The 21,741-nt window shown below is 39.8% G+C and overlaps 1 protein-coding gene across 3 annotated transcripts in view; it reads right to left on the reverse strand.

Moving 5' to 3' along the window:
- Nucleotides 1-378: 378 nt before the first annotated feature.
- Nucleotides 379-21,741, reverse strand: part of ca8 (carbonic anhydrase VIII) — a 31,745-nt gene continuing 10,382 nt past the window's right edge. For 2 of the 3 annotated variants that reach the window (XM_038718880.1, XM_038718879.1), the window contains exons 4-9: nt 20,032-20,127; nt 18,342-18,404; nt 18,167-18,215; nt 16,277-16,389; nt 8,291-8,485; nt 379-2,940 (exon numbers count right to left, since the gene is read on the reverse strand). In XM_038718880.1, the coding sequence (XP_038574808.1) occupies nt 8,351-8,485; nt 16,277-16,389; nt 18,167-18,215; nt 18,342-18,404; nt 20,032-20,127 (456 nt within the window). In that variant the 3' untranslated portion in view covers nt 379-2,940; nt 8,291-8,350. The remainder of the gene's footprint in view (nt 2,941-8,290; nt 8,486-16,276; nt 16,390-18,166; nt 18,216-18,341; nt 18,405-20,031; nt 20,128-21,741) is intronic. The other variant, XM_038718881.1, reaches the window with a different exon arrangement.

Below are 21,741 nucleotides of genomic sequence, written 5' to 3' on the forward strand. Positions count from 1 at the left end.
AAACCCTAGAGATGGTTGTGTGTGTAAATCGTAGTAGATCAGCAGTTTCTGAAATACTCAGACCGGCCCTTCTGGCACCAACAACCATGCCACATGATGCTCCGTTTGAACTTCAGCAAGTTGTCTTGACCACGTCTACATGCCATTGAGTTGCTGCCACTGGATTGGCTGATTAGCTATTTGTGTTAACAAGCAATTGAACAGGTATACCTAACAAAGTGGCCAGTGAGTGTATATTCTAGATATGTGTACTGTAAGAAAATATAAAATAAAATATAAAATAGTATAATATCACCAGACTTATCGTTTAATAACAGTGACTGGTTAGTGTTCATGTTTCTCTTGGTTCGAAGTAGGAAAAAAATATCACCATTTCAATTTAGTGTTTTAGTGAGTCAGTGTTGTAGTTTATTGTTGCTTTACAGTAACAGTCATCAATTCTCACAGTTTATTTCAGCATGGTTTGTCAAACACAGTACCTTTAAAGAGTACACACACAGACACACAGGCCCCAGTTACACCTGGTAATAACATGTGATCTATATGTTATCTGGATTATGACATCCACTCAATTGGTCTTCTCAATTTTACACCTGGTATTAAAAGGTGTTCTTGTTATTTCGTTCGTGTTTTATGATCAGGGATCAGTATGCTTAGGCCTTGTCAACAGACATGGCACATCCTAACTCAAGGGAAGACTTGCTAGCTACTGCTACTGCTTGTAACTTTTGCAAGGCTCGCTTGACTTGGCAGGAAAGGTGACCTTTGACTGCATTTACACCGGGCTGAGATCACAATACAAGCCTGACCACCTCCAGATGCTGATCCAACTGCTTTCTGATCCCAATGGTTTCTGCCCACATTTACAGCTTGCATTAAAATGCATTTTTCCTAGATAACATAAGATATCACATTTTGAATCAATGTAATATAAACATACACATAAAAGCTGCGCTTGTAACCCTCCCTGCTTTCTAAAACAGTTCTGAAAGTAGTATTCCACTAATGTGGGGTGGTGATGGCGCATAGAAAAAATGCTTGTCTTTGGTGTGGGAGACCTGGGTTCGATTCCCACTTTGACACATCCATGTCCCTGAGCAAGACCCCTAGTTGCTCCAGAGTATTCGACCTCTGACATGTATAGCAATTGTAAGTCGCTTTGGATGAAAGTGTCAGCTAAATGTAAATGTGATGTTTATGGGGGTTAAAGCTGCTTTAGACAAGGACAGGATACCAAACCTGTATTGACACAGAGAATACTAACACTATTAACAGAAAAATGTCAGGAAAATAGCAACCAACACATAAAATCACATTTAAGGTTTGTGGACACTAAAGCAGCAAAACAATTCTGTAAGTTTGATATTTGACTGTCTAAAGCAGGGAGGGGTTAAGAATGATTATTTGAGCGTTTGGCATTATACAAAGTACATGTAATGTGAGTTTGGCTAACTAAATATCTGTTGAGTGTACGGTGAGATGAAGATGTGGACGAGGTTAAAGCAGCAGCTCATGTCAGATGTCCCTGCGTGGAGCGCTCACACACTGCTGAACCACACAGAATATAACCTACACAGCCTCAACATACCCATTAAAATGTTAATATTAAACCATTTCATGCACTTTAATTCTGTTCTGTGTTCTGTGAGTTCTGAGAGGACGAGCTGATTAAACCCAGCAGGATTTACTTGCTAACTAAACAAAACATGAGGATGTAGTAATGACAGAGATTTAGGAAAATAAAGCAGAGGCACGGCAACTGTGCTAAAAAAAGTAGTTGTCTTGTCAGACATGGCCTACCGCAGAACACTCAACCTCAGGTGTATGCGAAAAATGCAGCACAGTACACACACAGAGCACATGGGTGTATTTTTAATCAAACTGTGTCTTGCGGCGGTACAGTATGTTCTTTAATGTGTGTGTGTTTCATGTTCTTATATCTCAGTGAGGACTTAAACCTGACTTCACACTAACTGATGGGGACTCGTGTCACCGTGAGGAAAATTGAGGTCAGGTAGAGACGACATTTTGAGGGCTAAGATGTGGTTTTAGGGTTCAGGTTAAAGTTAGGTAAAGGTGAGGGTTAGGGTTTGTGTGTGTATGTGTGTGTGTGTGTGTGTGTGTGTGTGTGTGTGAGGACTGGAACAAGATTTTAACCAACACAGTGAGGACATTCTTGGAAAGTAAGGACATTTTGGCTGGTCCTCACAACTTCAAAGGGCTGTTTGAAAGTTTAGACTTGAGGCACTTTCATACTGACTTATTTTTTGGCTATTTGACTATTACAGCAATAGGCCAGCTCGCCACGCTGTATGAAAGGTACGGAGCTGGAAAAAGAGGCTCAGATTAGATCCTCCTCTGAGCCGGGAACGTTGGTAGAAACAACAGCCGAAATACGTCTGTGTGAAAAGCCACAGTCGGCATGCCGAAACAGGTGTGGCGTTTCAACACTGTTGTGTTACAAGTCAAGGGTTAGGGTAGGATTATGTTTAGTTTGGGGTTAGGGTTGGCGTTTTAGTTGTGATGGTTAAGGTTAGGGTAAGGGTCGGGGGAACACATTATGTTAATGAGGGTCCTCACAGCTACAGAAGTACAAGGATGTGTGTGTGTGTGTCCAGGTACATCACATGGTTTATGTTTCCCCTTGTTGCAGAGACTGACAAGTTGTGAATCCCCCTAACCTCTAATCAGGAAACACATACTCGTAGATTACCACAACAACACTCAAGATGTACCTAGAGCACACACATAGGCACAGGGAGGACGTTACACTCACTTACACATATACAGTAAGAATGAGAAACCTGAACACACACACACAAACAAAGCTGGGAGATCAATAGTTTCTTTGTCCACCGTCAGTCTGCAGCTGATCTACAACCAAATCAACTTTCCATCTCTCCCTCTATTCCACTCTCCACACCACTGCTTTCTTCTCTCCTGTCAAGAAAGAGGAAACACGGATCAGATAAAAAGAAGAGAAGAAGAGAATCCTGATGTGATGTACAGTATTAGGAGTAACGCGTTACAAAAGTAATGCAGTTACAGTAATGTATTGCTTTATGTTGTAACGCAGTAATATAATGCATTACAAAAGACAAATCGGTAATACCTACCTGTTACAATCTCAGTAATGCGGGTTACAAAGCATTTTAACAGAAATTAAGTGCTTTGTTGTTTTTTTAATAATTCACCAACACCGAGAAAGATTTCGGCCCCACGAAAACAAATCAATGAGTAAAAGAGTAACGTCATTTCCTGTTGCGGGAATCCGATGGTCAAGATTGTAGTCAGGGTACAAACTATGGGGTCCTCAGTAGCTCCCCTGATGAATCATGCATAAATAGATTATAGGTTATGTGTTTGTGTTTTAACGAATTACTTTAATGATCAGAGAGGCTGCTGTCAGTTCATCCTGACCGATCCTGGCAGAGTGTCGGGAGATTCAAATAATCAATGATGTTGTACCTCGTGCGTAAATGTGCAATGCGTCTTTCTTTATGGGGATTTGTGTACTTCATCCACCACTGGACAGAAGATGTATAAAGGAGAAAGGGGGCCCACTAAGGCTGTGTATGTATGGGGCTATGCCACTGCCTGTAATAAAAGCTTCAGGACTTCTTACTGTACAGATAATTTGAAATAAAAGTAAAAAACTAACTATTACACCTAAACCTACCTATGTGTATCATTAACACATACATTGTTAAAACAACCATAAATTTTGAAAATCCTGAAAATCCTAAGACAATTTTACATTGTCTCATGTCATCCACTGAGGTGGACATGAAAAAAAACATAATAAATACAAGATTTAGCCAAATGTCTACATGGCAGAGAGGTAAGAAAATGCTGAAAAGGGTCTTAAACAGACACACTTACAGACCCATAATCCCTAGAGAATTGAATTTGATAATCTCCTGATTTTAGCTTCTAGTAAAATATCTTATTGGATGGATTGCCATTAATTTAGGATGAATTGTAAAAAAAATTTCATGATCTTATCACAATCACTTCAAGCATAGACACAGGAACACAGGGGATTTAGGCCCAAATGCAGACACAAAGGCAGAACTGGTTCAGTTTTAAGGTTTTAATAGTCAAACAAAAGGTGTACAGGCTTACAAGACTGTGAGGCAAGATTAAAAGAAAAGCAAAAGCAAACAAATCCAGAAGGGCACAAGCAAACAATCCCAAACAGGCAAAAGCTCAAAACACAGGAAAACACTGAAGACAGGCTTGAAACAAAGACGATTTACCAACAAGGAGAGCACACAGACTTAAATATACAAGTAAGGGGAGGATAACTAAACACAGGTGAAACTAATTAGGGCAGGGCAGACAATCAAATAGGTGGGAAAACACACAAAGAAAGGAAGTAAAGTCAGAGACTCATGAGGAAGTATACTTTCAAAATAAAACAGGAAATAACAAAATCTCGAAACCATGACAGACCCCTAAACGTTACAACTAGCGCCACCATCGAGTCAAAACGATAGTTTATCCAATACTTAATACTGGTTTATGACCAATTACATGCAAAACTAAAAGCATTCCCATCAGCCTCAGCTATACTTTGTGTGTACAGATAATTAGCATATGCTATCATGCTAACACACTAAACTAAGATGGTGAACATGATAAACAATATACTTGCTTAGCATCAGCATATTAGTACTGTGAGCATGTTAGCATGCTAATATTTTAAATTAGCTCCAAGCGCCACTCTGCATATCTGTGGACTCTTCTTGTTTCTGGACAAAGAAGGCTGCAAGACAGGATAATACTTTTCCACAACAACAGGTGCTCTTTTTCAGCTGGTGATAGCCAGATTAGATGTGACCGTTCTGGCACCAGTTTTTAACAAATACTAAATGTCACTCTTCTTTAATGCTAGTTTTCTGAGTGACCTCCACCCAGCATCCTCTACTCTTTTACTTCTCTACCACTCTCTCTGGTTCATAGGTCTTGTCTCAGGTGGGTCTGTGCTAGTGGGACCAGATCAGTATCCGTTTACACTGTAAACAATAGTCCTTTGTTTTTTTTTATCTCTTTTTCCCTGCCCTCCCTCTGTCTACTCCTATTTCATCCCTCTGGCATTCCCACCTCCTTTCGCCACAGTACCCCTCATTCTCCCTCCCTTCAACACACTTCTTCCCCCGCTCTGTTTTCCCTCCTTCATGTATCCTTCCTCTTACTCCCATCTCGCTGTCCCTTGTATGTGAACTACACTGAAGTCAGTTCAGATCTTCAGTTAGTGGTGTCACAGAGTAATGAAAACTGTCAGCCTGCTATTCTTGAATAATTCTAATAAGTAAATTCTAAAACTTCTGTGCCACTCAATTCAACCTTCAGAGGGTAAACAATCTTTGGGAGTTGTCAGTTTGATGTAACTGCAAGAAATAATTGTATTCAGTGAAATGGAAATGATTCATTCATTTAATCATTTCAAATATTAAACTGTATTAGTCATTATGTGATCATGAGTCCTAAAATACCATGACTACATGAAAACACCCACTTGCAGGGTTTTTCCTTCTATGCTTGACATTGTAAAGTTTGCAGTGAGGTTACTACTCTTCTCAGCAAATGGGTCATTTATTTAAAGGTGAGATTTTACAAATGAAGTTCAGTTTACAAGTCATGAGGAGTACACTTGAACGGTGTTTTTTAAAACACTAGTCCGATCCCCAGGAAAAAAAGCCTAAAACAACATACTCAAATTAATCAGATATACCTCCTTAATCATTAGGCCTGCATGCATGTTTCTGGTCTCCTTTGACAGGTCAGAAGCTAGGTGATATCATTGTAAGTAAACTTATTTCTGTTACCATTCCAGAGTAAATCAAGATGCAGTAAAGGAAAATATGAGATTGTCATCCTCCTCTAGTATAAAATCTAAATTTTAAAGGCAATATCACCATTATAAAAAACATCCCACAGATAATAATGCAACTGAATGTCTTCTCCTACTCTTTGAATACTACTGTAACTGTAAATTTGATGAGAAGACACTAAAATACAGCATTTATGATACACTTTATAAAGATATACTCAGGCTGTCTCCATGTTTTGGCCATGATTACTATTTACATGTTGACTGGTTACTGGGAGGTTTACTTCAAAGAACTATTTATTTCCATGTAGCCATGTTACAAATAACATAAATCTCCCCAAAACATTGAATGATTTATAAACACAATGAATATTTGTGTGTCTAAAGAGCTCCATGCATGCAGTTATGTGTGGGGGTATCGAAAGATTGATCTCAGTCAGGGGAACAGAATAAGGCTCACTGGTATCAGTACTATGAGTCAGCCACAAGATGGTGACTGTGTGTTCGAATGGAACATTGCGCTGCTGTTCCTTCACCATGCAATGCGTTATTCTAAGATGGTATCGAGTGACGTTAGAAATATAAGGAGTTTTCTAACTGCGGGCATGCACCGTTTTCAGACAGAGAATGCGTTTTGCTTGGTTGCATGGTGTTTGACCTGTGTTTTGTTTAGGTAAAAAATGGTTAGCTGAGCTTCTTTCAGTATGGCTGCATATGGGAGTGCTGGGGTCGCTCAAGAGTTAATGATTGACCTCTTCGGCTCTGGAGAAAGTTTTAAAAATTTTGAGGGAGGAAAATGATGACAAAATCAAACAGGTGTGTTTGTTGTAAAACTGGGACAAAAGATACAAATGAGTTGATTTATGGGAAATGCAGGAAGGGAGGGTCCAGCAGTTTTAGAGCTTGACCCATACTAGGGATTAAAAGTCAGGACATCTCTGCTTCTGCTGCTTTGATTTTGGCAACACTTTTTTTTCCATTTGTCTCTTTGTCTGTCAACATTTTTGAAGTGCAATGCTAACTGCTAAGTACCCCTTTAAAGAAAGAAGATATGAAACTGAATGTAGAAAATTACTTTTTGAAGTCAACTGCTACATGTGGAGTGACACAGATATGACGTATAGTATTATAGTATGAGATAACTGTCCACTGATGTTCCTCTTGTCCCTGACATTATGTTGCATATCAAGGCTAACTGATTCCTCGTCTGTTTTTGATGCTGACATCGAGAAATAAACTTTTAAGATACATTAAGATTTAATATCCCTAAACTCAAGGTCCTGTGCCCTCATTAGTTCAAAGTATAAAAGTCTCCTCTGTATTTTTTTTACCCTCCTCACACCCTCTGAGCTCCAAATGTTCTGCTCTGTCCTCCTGCCACAGTGCTACTGAGCTAAATCTGGGGTCCCTCCATACACTACATACTGTATATAGGCTAGTCCAAGTTTAGAAACTGAATTGGGTTAGTTCTTGCAGGGCTTGATCCATTACACTGTAGTTTCAGGGGACCCAAAATACCTCAGGGACAGCATGCCTAGTTCTATTACAAGTCTGTCTCTTGTGAGGAAATGTGGTGAACTAACTAAAAATACAGAGAGTAGTGTTTGGTGTGAAGTTCAGCAAATGTTTTTATTAATTTAAGCATTTATTTTACTTAAATTAAAGCTGCACTAGTCAGTGTTTTATATTAACTGTGGATTCAATTTTACATTTAATCATTTAGCTGACACTTTTATCCAAAGCAACTTACAATTGGTAGGTAGGTAGATTTATTTTGTCACAATATAACAGGTTATATAGTGAAATTGAGTTTTGTAACTCCCTTCTGCTACATAGCAGACAATATACATTAATGTAGAAGCAATTATGAAAAATGGTAAACAGAAATAAACTATCATCAATGGAGCAGTGCTGAGGATGAATTAGAGTTTAAGAGTCTGATAGCTTGGGGGGGAAAGCTGCTCTGAAGTCTGGTGGTGTGGCAGCAGAAACTTTTATATCTCTTCCCAGAAGGCAGCAGGGTGAACAGGCAGTGCTTGGGTGGGTACCGTACTTTAGTAGCCTTTGTCAGTAATAATGACGAACACAAAGAGAAGTATTTCCTCACTCTGCAGTTTCCCACAGCAGCAGACAGCTGTTTTCAGTGTAAATACTCTGATAAACCAACGTGTGACTAACTGGTGAACACAGTGGAGCATTTATCAGCTAAAGAGCCACTTATTTACCTCAGGAGTAGGTGGAGACCCAACCAGAGCTTAAAAGAGAGTGCATATTCAAGGAGTCAATCAATTACTACTACTTTAGATCTATTATCACATCCGCTAATAAATGATTTGCAAATGGTATACTTCAGCACAATACCTTTTCATTTAAGTGGGCTGCAGCTACTCCAGCCATATGGATTACACTGTGTATTAAAACAGGGCAGAGCAGAACTAACTGTAACACTGTTACCTTCTATACTTGAATCTACAGGCCCCATAGTTTTTCTGAGTTGGCAGTGGGAAATGAGAGTCACTGGAAGGCAGCACGAACAGTCCGGTCACTGAGCGGCTGAGTGGGACGGAAGTTGTCCCCCAGCAACCCATCATTCCCTTCCAGCAGCTCCGCCCCTTTAACATGGGACCGCAGCCTCCGAAACTCCTCAATCTGCAGACAGAAGAGATTTAATTTTAGAGCCTGATGTAGGTCACAGCTCCACATCTCAAGGCACCACACATAAAAGTTTTGACCAATCAGTAGCCAGTCAGTAGTGATATTCTTAGGCTGAAGTGGCTGATCCACTATCTTTAGTTTGCATGACAAAAGGATCCCCAATAACTTCAAGCATCCTGTGCACCCTCTGAATTTTATTCTTGGCAGAGTGGGAAAGTGTGACTTTTTTGCAGTGTTTTTATACACTCTGGTCCCTACGTTAGAAGACAGCATGGTTAAACACGATGTTTGGCCCTTTGGCTTTCTATATATACACAGAATGATTCAAGTGCTCCATTTGATTTCAAATATTTGCTCTACACTCAGGATATTCTCTGGCTGTTAAATATTCAGGTGATAAAGCTTTCAGCGCTGAGTAAAAGTAACCTGGCCGGGCAAAGTTTAGAAGACTGAGATCCACGTGGTAATCCTAATGGTAGAGAAATACCCTGTAATGACATAATGATAGTGAGGCCCCATCCACACTACTCCATTTTAGTAGGAGAATTTAAAAGAATACGATCTCCGTCCACACCAGCGTTTTAGCTGCGTATCAGAGTTGATCTCCGTCTATACTAAAACGACTAAAAACACACATCTCATGGCCGTTCACGTATACTGGGCATGCACGGGCCGCAGCAGATGGTCTATTCAGTAGCTACAGATGATTTGGCGAAAGAATAAAGTAATACCACAGACGAAGAACCACACCAGATTTTATTTTGCATGGACCAATAATGAGCTGGTACTGTAACTGAATGTAACTGTAACTGCCAGCTGCCATACTAGAGAGGAGAGGACCCTGGACCTGCTGTATGTTAACATTAAGGATGCATACAGCTCTCAGGTTAACAGCTCTCACCAGCCTGATGACTCCTCCTCCCCCACATGTAACATCTGTGTGCCTCATTGCTGACCAGGTGAGAAGACAGATGAGTGCCAAAGACGCCACGTCCCAGTGACTCCAAGGACTACAGACCTGTGGCACTGACCTCCCACATCATGAAGACGCTGGAGAGACTGGCTCTGGATCAGCTGCGGCCCATGGTCAGCCCTTCTCTGGACCCACCACAGTTCGCCTACCAGCCCCGACTGGGAGTTGAGGACGCCATCACCTTCCTGCTCAATCCACCTTCCGCATCCAAGCCCACTTGGACAAGCCAGCGAGCACTGTGAGGGTCATGTTTTTTGACTTCTCCGGCGCTTTCAACACCATCCGGCCGGCCCTGCTGGGTGAGAAGCTGACAGCGATGCAGGTAGATGCCCCCCCTCGTGTCCTGGATTGTTGACTACCTGACTGGCAGACCACAGTATGTGCGCCAGCAACACTGTGTGTCAAACAGCGTGGTCAGCAACACCGGGGCCCCACAGGGGACTGTCCTCTCTCCCTTCCTCTTCACCATCTACACCACAGAAATCACCTACCACACAGAGTCCTGTCATCCTCAGAAGTTTTCTGATGACTCTGCTGTGGTTGGATGTGTCAGCAAGGGTGACGAGGCTGAGTACAGAGCTGTGGTGAGGGACTATGTCACATGTTGTGAACTGAACCATCTGCAGCTCAACGTGACAAAGACTAAAGAGCTGGTTGTGGATCTAAGGAGAGCCAAGGCTCCAGTGACCCCTGTTTCCATCCAGGGGGTCCCTGTGGACATTGTGGAGGATTACAAATAGCTGGGAGTGCACATGGACAATAAACTGGACTGGGCCAAGAACACTGAGGCCCTCAGAAAATAGAGACAGATTTTCTGAGGAGGCTGAGGTCCTTCAACATCTGCAGGACGATGCTGAGGATGTTTTATGAGTCTGTGGTGGCCAGTGCTATCTTGTTTGCTGTTGCATGCTGGGGCAGCAGGTTGAGGGTAGTGAACGCTAACAGACTCAACAAACTGATCCGCAAGGCCAGTGACGTTGTGGGGGTGGAGCTGGACTCTCTGTCAGTGGTGTCTTTTTGGTTCACCATAATAATTCTTAATAATGCAAACATTGTACACACCCACACACCTTTATGTTTGTCTTTATTTTTTATATTTATACTATTATATTTATATACTGTTTATCTATCTACCGTTGACAAGTGCAATTGTAACAAAAGAATTTCCCCTCGGGGATCAATAAAGTATTTCTGATTCTGATTCTGATAACACAGGAGTTAAAATCGGCTATGGCGGCAGAAAACTGGGAGTGGGAGTCGTCACAAAGTAAAGACGGCGACATGCGCAGTACAAGTGTTATTTACAGGGTTCAAAATATTTTAATAAAAATACTAAAACTATAACTCACTCAGTACCATTGTACTTCTGTTTTGCATGATTTATAAGACCCAATCAGAGAGCCAAACGTGAGCGTCTGCGTCATCATTTCTGAAGTCCTGCGTTTATTTTTAAAACTTCTTTGTTTTAGGTCTTTGTTTTCCCCATTTTAGTCTGGATGGGAGGTGCAAACGTAGCAAAAGATCTCATTATAAAACAAAAACGCTGCAATGTGGTTGGAGGTTGAATGTGGTTTCATAGCTGTGGAAACTCAGTGAATACGACAATGACAGATTTTACAATAAGATAACATTTGCCTAAAGATAATTTGAACACCCTTCTGCCATGCTTTCTTTACCCAGCACTAAAACTAACATTTGACAGATCTAGTCGTCTACAAGAAACAACACCTTTTGTTGTTTTCTTGCTTACACCAAAATGTTAAGATCAGCACTGTTACAGCTACTCTCACTTTTACACATGTACAGTTTATTGCTGATTACATCAACCAAAACAAACATGACAATTCCTGTGCTGTAAGTGTCACCGGCCTACAGAAGGAGGATCTATAACACTTGTTGGCATAGCAACTGTTGAATGACACACACACAAACACACACACTTTTTGCATGCACATGTGCACTGTGCAAACACTCTTGGTCTTCTAGAAGTCAATAATATCCGGATATTGGTGGAGTGTGGTCTAGGTGAGCAGGACATGCTGTTTTAAAACACTTCTGCAGTGAAGCCAGGGCTGAAACATGATACAGAAAAAGCAGTAGACTCTTGCAGTACTAACAAATATGTCAAATACTGTAATATATACAGTAGATACTATTGTCTGTGTTGTTAACTGCATTGTAGTTTTTCTACTTATTTCCCAGAATGCCTTTAAATAACCTCAAGAATAATGCAGACGTTTTGAGGTGCATGCAAGTGTTACAAAAACAAGAGGAGGTTAATTGTTGTAGTTTCGCCTGCTGATTGGGCTGCTTGTGACACACAGCTCGTGGACGAGTTTTACATTCAGTGGGATTTACAATCCCAGATTATTATTATTAGTATCACAAATAAATGTCTGTAAATCTACTAAGAAGTCATAGGTACAAAAAAGACACTCTTTATAACACCAGAACATTACTGATAATCATTGTGTTCTTAAGTTTACTTCAGTATCACAGTAATACAGTGATAGCTGTCGTTTCATCCACTGGTACACTGCAAACAGTTAGCTGCTAATTCAGCATACTTTTAATGGTGCCAATTTAACACAATATAAATAAATACAGGCTAAAAAAACAGGGCCCAAGTTGTAGTCAACAGCTGACTCACTGACTTAATGACAAAATTATACCTCTTGTACTTTGTACCCCAAAGTCCAGGTTAAGAGAGAGTAGATGGGGGCTTAAATTCATTTTATTACTCATCAATTGAACTGCTCACAAATCATAAACATGTAACCTGTGACAATGACCCCTAAAGTATATTGCTTTGTATTTAGGGGTCAGAGGGATCTACTGAGACCATGTCCACACTAATGTATCTGTGCAATTGTTTCTCTCCATTTCATGATAATCGTGGGGCAATTTATACTAAAGGAATAATAACTACCTAATACAAAAGTAATACCCAGAAAATAGGTTGGTGTAAACAATATGTGTATATCTGCGCAATATTCGACTGAAATTCATGTAACAGGGTAATAAGGTGCCAAAACCAAACGGTAATAATGGGGGAACATACTTAAATATAGAACAATGCAAAACTATTTAGTAATATTATAATAACATTTTGGTAACAATGTGGTAACCTTCAAACAATAAAACTGTTATAGCAGTAGGGTAATGTTGTGAAATTAACAGGGTAATAACCTGATAATAATGATGTTTTCACAATATTATAGGCTACTATATGTACATTCATGGAAGTCAAAATTGGTAATTACAGAAACTCTTTAGTTTCTTTGTAATAATCATCCGTGTCTGCAAGTCTGCAAAAGCTAAACGAATGAAGTGTGTGTGCAGGAAGTGAAAGGCAGAATGGACGAGACGGATGAAAGCCTGTTCTGTGCTAGTTATTACTCATTGTGTCGTCAAAGGCAACACATGTGTGACATCTGGAATCGCCCACACCATTCTTAAATTACGGCTATAAACCTATTTTGAGTTCACAGTGACGTTTGAGTCAAAGTGTCATTCAGTGTCCGACCAGATGTGGTTCAATTTTTGACCTTTTAGGTAAAAACATTACATTTTGTGTCTAAATATTGCCAATCAGACAGTGATGATGTCAGTGATATATGTGTTTCTCAACCACAAAAACATTTGATGCAGCAGCCCAGGATTAGCCTTGGCTAGCAGGTAGCATTTATGATGATATACTGTATAATACTAGTTTTAAATTAATGCTCCTGTATTGTGTGCTTGGCCATATTAAAACATACATGATGACATCCTACTTTGCATGTACATTGCCTAATGCCTAGCTTTTTATCCATTGTTCAGCTGCTTCATGTTTTGGCTGTTTCCTTCTGCTGTACTTGATAATTGTTGTTTTATTGATGATTTAATGGCTAATCTAACATTAGGCCAGTGGAGAAAAGTTGATAAATATCCTTTTGGCTAACACTGGGACATTTACTGTGAAGTTGATTAATGTGCATTGTCCCTGTAAAAAGATATTGTAGCTGGAGTTTTATCAAGTCATCCACATTAGTATGGACAGTGCCGGAGGACGGCCAGAAGTAATTTTTTCTGTTAGTATTTCAAAGGGTCGGCGGGCCGGAGGGCAGCAAGGATGAGAGACTGAAGTAAATGTCAGAGGATTACTGTCATCATCCTTTACAATAACCTGCCTGAAGAGAGCAAAGCCTGAATTAAAGTTTAGATCTATTAAAGGCAATGTGACAGGCTCATTGATTGGCAGTGGGTGTTGAGGCTTCCTGTACCATGTTGAATGTCAGACAGCCTCAGGTTAGTGGTCCTGTGTGGTATGAAAGCCACAAAAGGGCCTGCCATTGATTATGTAGAAAACAGAGTGAGCTCAAACAAGGACAAAGCAGGTGGTGACAGCCATATATTTACTAGTTTAATTTGTCAGACGACTGCATAAATATAAAATAAGAAAGTTATTTAAATCATGACCTTACTGTTGCGCTGGTTTACAGTTAGCATTCAGCATCCTTGATCAAATCAAACTCACTACTTTTTACTACTTTTTAATCTAATCCATGCAGTTGTTTTACAACAGACGAACAAATGTTAAAGAGGTGGTATTCTGCTTTTTGGCTTTTTCCCTCTCCTTTATTGAGTTATATATCTTTTTTGTGCATGTAACAGGTTTGCAAAGTGAAAAAGCCCAAAGTCCAGCCCAAAGGGAGTTCCCATCTCCCACAGAAAGAAAAGTCCCACTGCCATTTCCCTTTCATCACTGTGACGTCATAGGGATGAAAGGGAAATGCGCCTCAAATAACACTCGCCGAGCGGCTACTCCAACACGCCCTCAAAAACAGCGGTGGAAAAACCTAGAGCTGCAGCACACAGCTCTCCTCTCCCTTCCAAACACCAGCTACCCTCCAGGCAGTCAGTGGACAGAAAGTTGTTCCTGTGATGTAGAGACAGAGCTCAGTTAAAACTTTATGGATGAAAGATACTTTTGTTACAGATTAATAACTCACCACTCTGAAACTCTCGCTCCAGTCCATGTTGCCAAGCTGGTCGGCAACATGTACAGCTGAACCCAAGCTGTTTACCCGCTGACCCGCCCTTCTCTGCTTCTGATTGGCTAGTAGTCCTTAACTAGGAACTGCACATGTGCAACTCCCAACAAAGATCATTTAGAGACAAGCTGTATCACTCCATAGCTAAAATGAAGCCTTCAACACAGGGTGAAAAGAGGAGCTGCAGCAATGTGCAGTATTAAAAAAAATGTGGTGTTTATTGAAAATTAACCTGTTCTGGTACAACCCCTAAATAAGATTGAAAATTAGCATAATACCACCTCTTTCATGCAAACACCTGAATTTTGAAACACAGAATATTTGAGACAGCACTGAGGTTTACACTTCCAGTGTTTTACAAACACTATCCAGCCATGTTTGTAAAAAATGTTTAACTTACATTAATGATGGTTTCATTCCATTTTTTGTGTGCTAGTGAGCTAGTATGCTCAGTACCAGTGCGCTGGAACTGACACATGCAACCATCATTCATGTCGTTAGCTACACAAGTGGTTTTACTACGATTACAAAAGAAAAATGTCACCTGTGGGAAAGGTCTATTTATCCACCAATGTTAGCAGAAAAGCACATTTTCAGTGTTTGGCAATGATTAAACTAAGAGGAGCATTTTTTGCATTGCTTTGGCAATTCAGTGATTTTCAGTAAACAACTGGAATTTATTTATTATTGTGAAGCAGCTGCAGGATGTGATGTCTTCCTCAAAGATGTTACAGGGTAACAACTACTAAATTGTTCAGTAAATTTGTATCTGTATCTAGTATTTGATATCTTTTCTTGGCTACTTTGGGACAGTGGAAAAAGCTTTACGCAACACTGACATGTTTATTTCCTTACTGTTTAAAGTTGATACCTGCATGAGCTGTTTCTAACCTGCTTAGATCATGCATACCAACATTAATGTGTAAACCGTTGTCAGTATGGACATTGTATTGATCGGTTAGATTCTCCACAATTGAATTGTTCATTTTTACAGAAACAATGAGCATCGAAGGACTATTCATTCAGATTTACCCGCATCGTAAAGGAATTAAAGGCCTGTCCCAAATATAAGCAGGATGAGTTCAGCGATTTAAGCAAATAAAAGCAATTTAATCAATTAAATCGGAAATTAATGGAAGTTTACAATAACTATATTGGTTAGGAAGTAAAGGAAGAAATTATGCAGTCACAAGTGAGCCCTTTAATAGTTGAAATGTTCCTAACATGGAAGAAGGAACCTAAAATAGTTCTCCACATTCAGCATAGTACTCCTGTATTACTGTCTGACTCCCGATGGAAAGTTAAAAACAAGGATCCAGCAGGTAAACGATGCAGCAGAACCAGAGATATTCTGTTTGTTGTTCTCCGCATTCTTCATCCTTGTCCAAATCTGGCACCTACATCACCCACAATGCAACAGTGCCAACAGTTCTGTCTGAGATTTTGGTGTTATGCTAGTAGCTCGATGTATGTACATCTAGCCTCAAGCAGAAGAGAGGAGCGGGCTACAGAGGTCTGGTAAGCTCACTTCTTTCTAACTCCTCACTCCTAATTATTTTTAATTTTAAAACTTGCATACTTTGGTCCCAGCCAACGTTGACTCTACACATTTATCAGACTTCCTCACAGCTCCCTCTGGACCCACAAAAGGCTTAAACCATTAAGCCTTTTCCACATATGCAGTTGTTCGCCCCAACATCTGGAAACACTGACTTGGCAAACGTGTACAATTGGTGGAGTTCCTCTTTAAAAGGACTTTTTATATTTATGTTTTACCTGTAGCTGTGAGATGGTGAGAGGGTAGCGGTAGAGGATCCAGGTCACATTTTCACTACAAGGTGGTGTGGTCAGAGATCCTTCATACACCCAGTAGTCTCTCAGTAAAGGGTCTGAGGGCAGATTAAAAACATTTATTGTAAAATGCATTTAAAAGCTTTACAAAATAAATGTGTCAGTGAAAGCTGCTTTTATCCCCTGACTGTACTCTTTCCTGTGAGGGCGAGAATAACTTTACATATTCACACTCATTAACTGAGAAATTAAAAGGTGGGTAGAGTAGGTGCTCTACTTAGGAACAATTAGAGAGCCGGACAATGAATACCAATCATTAAAGGTTTATCTTTTTGGTATATTATCCTAAGGGTGTCGGGTTGATTTTGTACAGGTTATCTAGAATTTTGCCACAGTTCCACAAAATCTTTGTACATGTCCCTGACTGTGGAAGGGTTAGTGGTAAAATACCTGGATGTATTAAGCTCCAATAACAACAAATCCCACATCATCCACAGTGATGGAAAGGCCAAAGTGTGGAGAAAGAAAGGAACTGCTTATGATCCGAAGCACACAAGCTCATCTGTGAAGCATGGTGGAGGTAATGTCATGGCTTGGGCGTGCATGGCTGCTTCTGGATGAGGCTCATTAATATTTATTGGTGATGTAACTGATGATGGTAGCAGCAGAATGAATTCAGAAGTGTACAGAAACATTTTGTCTGCCAGTCTACGGAGAAATGCATTGAAACTAATGTGGAGGAAGTTTATCATGCAGCAGCACAATGAGCCAAAGCACACTGCCAACAAAACAAAGGACTTCATCAGGGGGGAAAAAAGTGGAAGGTTTTAGACTGGCCAAGTCAGTCACCTGACCTTAACCCAATAGAGCTGCATTTCACCTCCTTAAGAGGAGACTGAAGGGAGAAACACACCGAAAACAAACAAGAACTGAAAGAAGCTGCGGTAAAAGCCTGGAATAGCATCACAAATGAAGAATGCAACAGTTTGGTGATGGTCGCAGGCTTGAGGCAGTTATTGCAAACAAGGGTTCTGCCACCAAATATTAAATGTTATTTACTTTATGATTATTTGTTCAATTACTTTTTCTCACTTGAAAAATGGGTGGGTTCAAACAAAGGGTGGTTTGTCCTGAGTTGTTTAACACATCTAGATGTGAATACCAGGAAATTCTGAGCTCTTGTCTCAGACTCATCTTTTGATCTTAAAGCCAAATGTCTCCAGTGAACAACAAAAACAAAGGAATTTGCCTTACTGTTCCAATACTTACTAGGGGACTGTATATTTGCCTCTGAGATGTAGTGGGGTAGAAGTATGAGGTGGCATAAAATAGTAAAGTGCAAGTACCTCAAATTTGTACTAAAGTACAGTACTTGAGTAAATTGGCTTAGTTACATTCCACCACTGTTGGCGCCGAATTGCAAAAAAATGTAGATAATGTCTGATGACTTAATGTCGTCAGTACCAAGGCTACCAAGGAAATAGCATGATAATTATTTCATTATATCAGGTCGCAGAGTAAATACGGCGACATGCGCGGTACAAGTGTTATTTACACTGTACAAAATATACGCAAAAGGTCTCTGTTTTAAAAGGAAAACGCAGTAGTGTGGATGGAGCCTGAGTAAAATAAAAATAGTACATACTTTTTAAGAGATCTCTTAATTCCCAACTAAACAATCTAGCTCAAAAGATTCAATAATGGATTTGAAAGGATAAGATGTCCATGTCAAAATCTTCTTTTTCCACCAACAGTATTTGATCCTGATACTATTGATTGTGATTAAGGACAAGCTGATATTAAGAATGAATGAACTGATGAGAGGATGACACATCTTGAGTCAACTAAGGCAAAATCTAATTGTTTTCTGCTCACCAGGTAACAGAGTGTTGGGGTTGAAGCAGGGGATTATCTTGTTCTTCCCCTGATGGAAATACAGCAACATAACAGTAATTATATAGTATAGTAATGTTTAATTATGTGATTATTGATCAAACATCTGACATTTATGTGATATAATAAATGATCATGTAATCAGTCTTATTCTCACCTTGTACTGCAGGTCCTGCAGAACTTCAGTGATGGCCTTCAGACCCAGATGCTCCTTACCAATCTAGTTAAAACACACATCACATTATCGTCTTTCGGTGGTAGGAATAGGAATGATTAATATATCTCAGGATTAGGGTATGCATTGTTATGAGTGCTTGTCTAAAAGACGTCCACAATGTTTTAAGATTTTAGTTTATCTCTGCTGCATCCTTAGAGGAAACAAACAGGAAGCAGCAACTAGAAGAGCTGTCAAAAACAGGACGTGTGAGGTTGACTCTGCTTGGCCTTAGGAGGTCAGGGCTGTCTGGGGTAAAACCAGAAGGAGACTGATAGCTGGTGTTTTGTCACGGGGGTAGTTTCCCTCAGCTGGTGTGACTCAAAGTGAGGTTATTCTCTGAGGTTCGATTGGATTCAATAAACTGGCATTAACCTTTATACAATCTTAAGAGTTTTGCCACCTGGGAAACTGGACATGAAGTGAAGGAATTAGGGCATTACATAGGAATGTAGCTGTGTTTTTCCAACTTGTGTCAAATTAATATTACACAGGATGGTTCACGCTAGTCCGGAATTACCCTTTTAATCTCATTTAGAAAAAAAATACCACTTTACAATCCCAGGAAGGAAAAACAATTTAAGGCCGTTGACAAAATATGTCGTCAAGCACTCACGTCATGTTCTGCTCCAAAATATGACTCTCAAGTTAATCAATCCTCCCCCAGAGAGGTGTTGATTCAAGTTCACTTTCATTTTGGAGGTTGCAGCTTGTGCTGCTGGAGAACTGTATTGCCTTTAGTTTATATTTAGTGTAAGTGATAAAAATTGGATGGAAAATTGAAATGTTGAAAATGAAATTTATTTATTTTGTTTATTTATAGGACTGTTGTACTGAACTGCTTTAGTCATGGCTATGTGTACCTGATAAGATGAGAACTGTTATTATTATATAGCAAAATCTGTCAAACACATCTCACAATATACGTGTCAAATGTGTTCTGATATGCGAGTTGTATATTATGCTGTGCAAAGAGCCAACAGGAGAATAAACTTGTAAATATTTAATTCAAACTTTCTCCTTATTGAAACAAGGTTGTTCCAACATTTGCTTTGTTTTCATGTCAATTAATTCAACACTTTTCCCTGTCACACTAAATGGATTTGATACAGAAACGTATGTGAGAGATGAGCATGGGTTTAATATTAAGTATATAGAATTATTATCAGAATTATTTTTTTAATTTGTTTTAGGACTTTGTAGGTTCTTATTATTTCAATATACAGCAATAAACAAGACATACAGAGTAAAGTAAAGCTAATGATCATTGTCAAAAGGCAATTAAATTCCTTAAAAGCCAGTCATGGCAGCAATTATAGTTATCTTAACATGTTGCTAGCTGACGGTGTTAGCCAATGAGTGTATGTTTTGTTGCTTTGTAATGTTTTGTAGCGGGGGATGATTGTGTGGTTTGGTGGGTTAAGCATTGTGCTGCCAGCGATCACAACATGCAGCCAGCATGCTGTAGCTGGTTTCTCATACCAGAGGGGTTGTTGACTAAAACTAAAACTGAGCAGGCTGTGGCGTTCAGATAAAGTTGATCTTATAGTCCAGTCACGGCAGTTTAGCCTAAGCAAATAAAATGGTATCAGCTATTTTGCTTGGCTGAGAGTATTTTGATATGGATGTTTACCTGAACAAAAAGAGCTATGATGAGGATTCCATTCTTCTTCCCAAGAGCGTCCTCCAAAGTGTTAAACAGAGTGCTGTTCCAGTGAATTAGATGGAGCTACAGACAAACAGAGAGACAACACGACCTGTGTTTGAAAGGCCATTGTTGTAAACAGGTGTAAGGAACAGTGATAAGAGAGTGAGAGACCATCAGCTGGGGGTGACTGACTTTCTGTATGGCCTCTCATGTCAAGTAAACGTGAACAGGGAGAAGGAGTGTAAAACTTCTATTCTTAGATAAAGTCTGACTTGCTACATAGGCGGCCACCATGCCTAACTCCACCAACCCGTTCTCACTCCCAAGTCCTCACCAGTGTTGGGCAGAAACGCGTTACTGTATATTATTACTTTCCCACCGACTAGTAGTGTAACTAATCGAATTTCTAAAACAGTAATATTATTACAGTTACCAGTCCAAGTAACGCTGCGTTACTGAACGCACCATCCTTGACGTGAATGCGTGACTGTGCGGCAGCTCAGCGGCAACGCACCTTCTGTTGTTCATGTCCGCTGAGAGCCAAGAAGCTAAAGTAGGAAAGGAGAACGAGGGAGAGAGGCGTTCTTTCCACAGAAGGAGGGTGGTAGTAAAGTGTTTCCCACACATTGATTTATTTTTGGCGGCCACATATTGATTTTCTTTTTTTTTTACTAGGCGTATTTAAAATCGTATTTGATTGAGGAGCTGTACAATATTTCTCCCGGCGCTGCTATAGTCTATTACAGCTGCTATTGTCTACTATTGTCTATTAGTGCTAAAAGTCCGACAACTAAGGGGAGGCATGGCTTGGCGAAGGGTCAATTACAGCATAATGGAACATTGAATTTCTTCTTCTCTATCCAAGATCATCTTGTGTCAGCTGTTCTAAAGTCTTCATCATCAGGCAACCCGACAGAGAGTGAGTTAAACAGGACTACAAACATGTTTCATGGACTGATAAAGACAAGCATTTCTTTATTTCTCGTTTTACTATAAAAAAATATTTAAATATTTATCTGTGGCCTGCTCAGATGCAGTGTAACTGTGGGTATCTCAACTCTACATCTCTACTTTGGGTAGAGAAGAAGAGTCATCAAACTGACTCAGTAATGTCACATAGTGTAGTAGCAATTTTGGCCTTTTCAAGGTTTCAGTTTTGATCTTCATTGTGAACTAAATGCCAGATGTTAATGTCAGGACATTCCATCTGAGAGACTGCATCTGAGTTCAAAATGGTGACCTTTAAAGAAACAGTTCAGCATTTCGGAAAATACACTTATTTACTTTCCCTCTGGGAAAGAGTTGAGAAGATTGATACCGTTCTCATGTTTGTGCTTTAAGTAAGAAGCTATTAGCCTAGCTTAGCATAAAGATATATATATATATCTTTGTGCTAAACTAAGCTAATCACTTCCAGCTCAAGCTCCGTACTAACTGCACAGACATGAGAGTGGTGTTGATTTTCTCTTTTTAAATATTGGGTAGAAAGAGAATACATTTACTGCCCAAAATATTGAACAATTTATTTATTTAAAAAGCTGGCTTTGCATAGCAGGTTTCATGTCAGTTGGACTTAAAGTTAAGATGTTTTTTTCACTTTCACAATTTTTGACCAAATTTTAACCCAACCCGTTTGACCTAATACTCTTCTTTCAAGCTATCGGTGTAATGTTAAGGTTCCCCCCCAAGAGACAT

The sequence above is a fragment of the Micropterus salmoides genome, unplaced genomic scaffold (genome assembly GCF_014851395.1).
Source record: "Micropterus salmoides isolate LMB-PRFRI ecotype aquatic unplaced genomic scaffold, ASM1485139v1 Ms_hic_scaffold_14, whole genome shotgun sequence".
In the NCBI taxonomy this organism is placed as follows: Eukaryota; Metazoa; Chordata; class Actinopteri; order Centrarchiformes; family Centrarchidae; genus Micropterus; species Micropterus salmoides.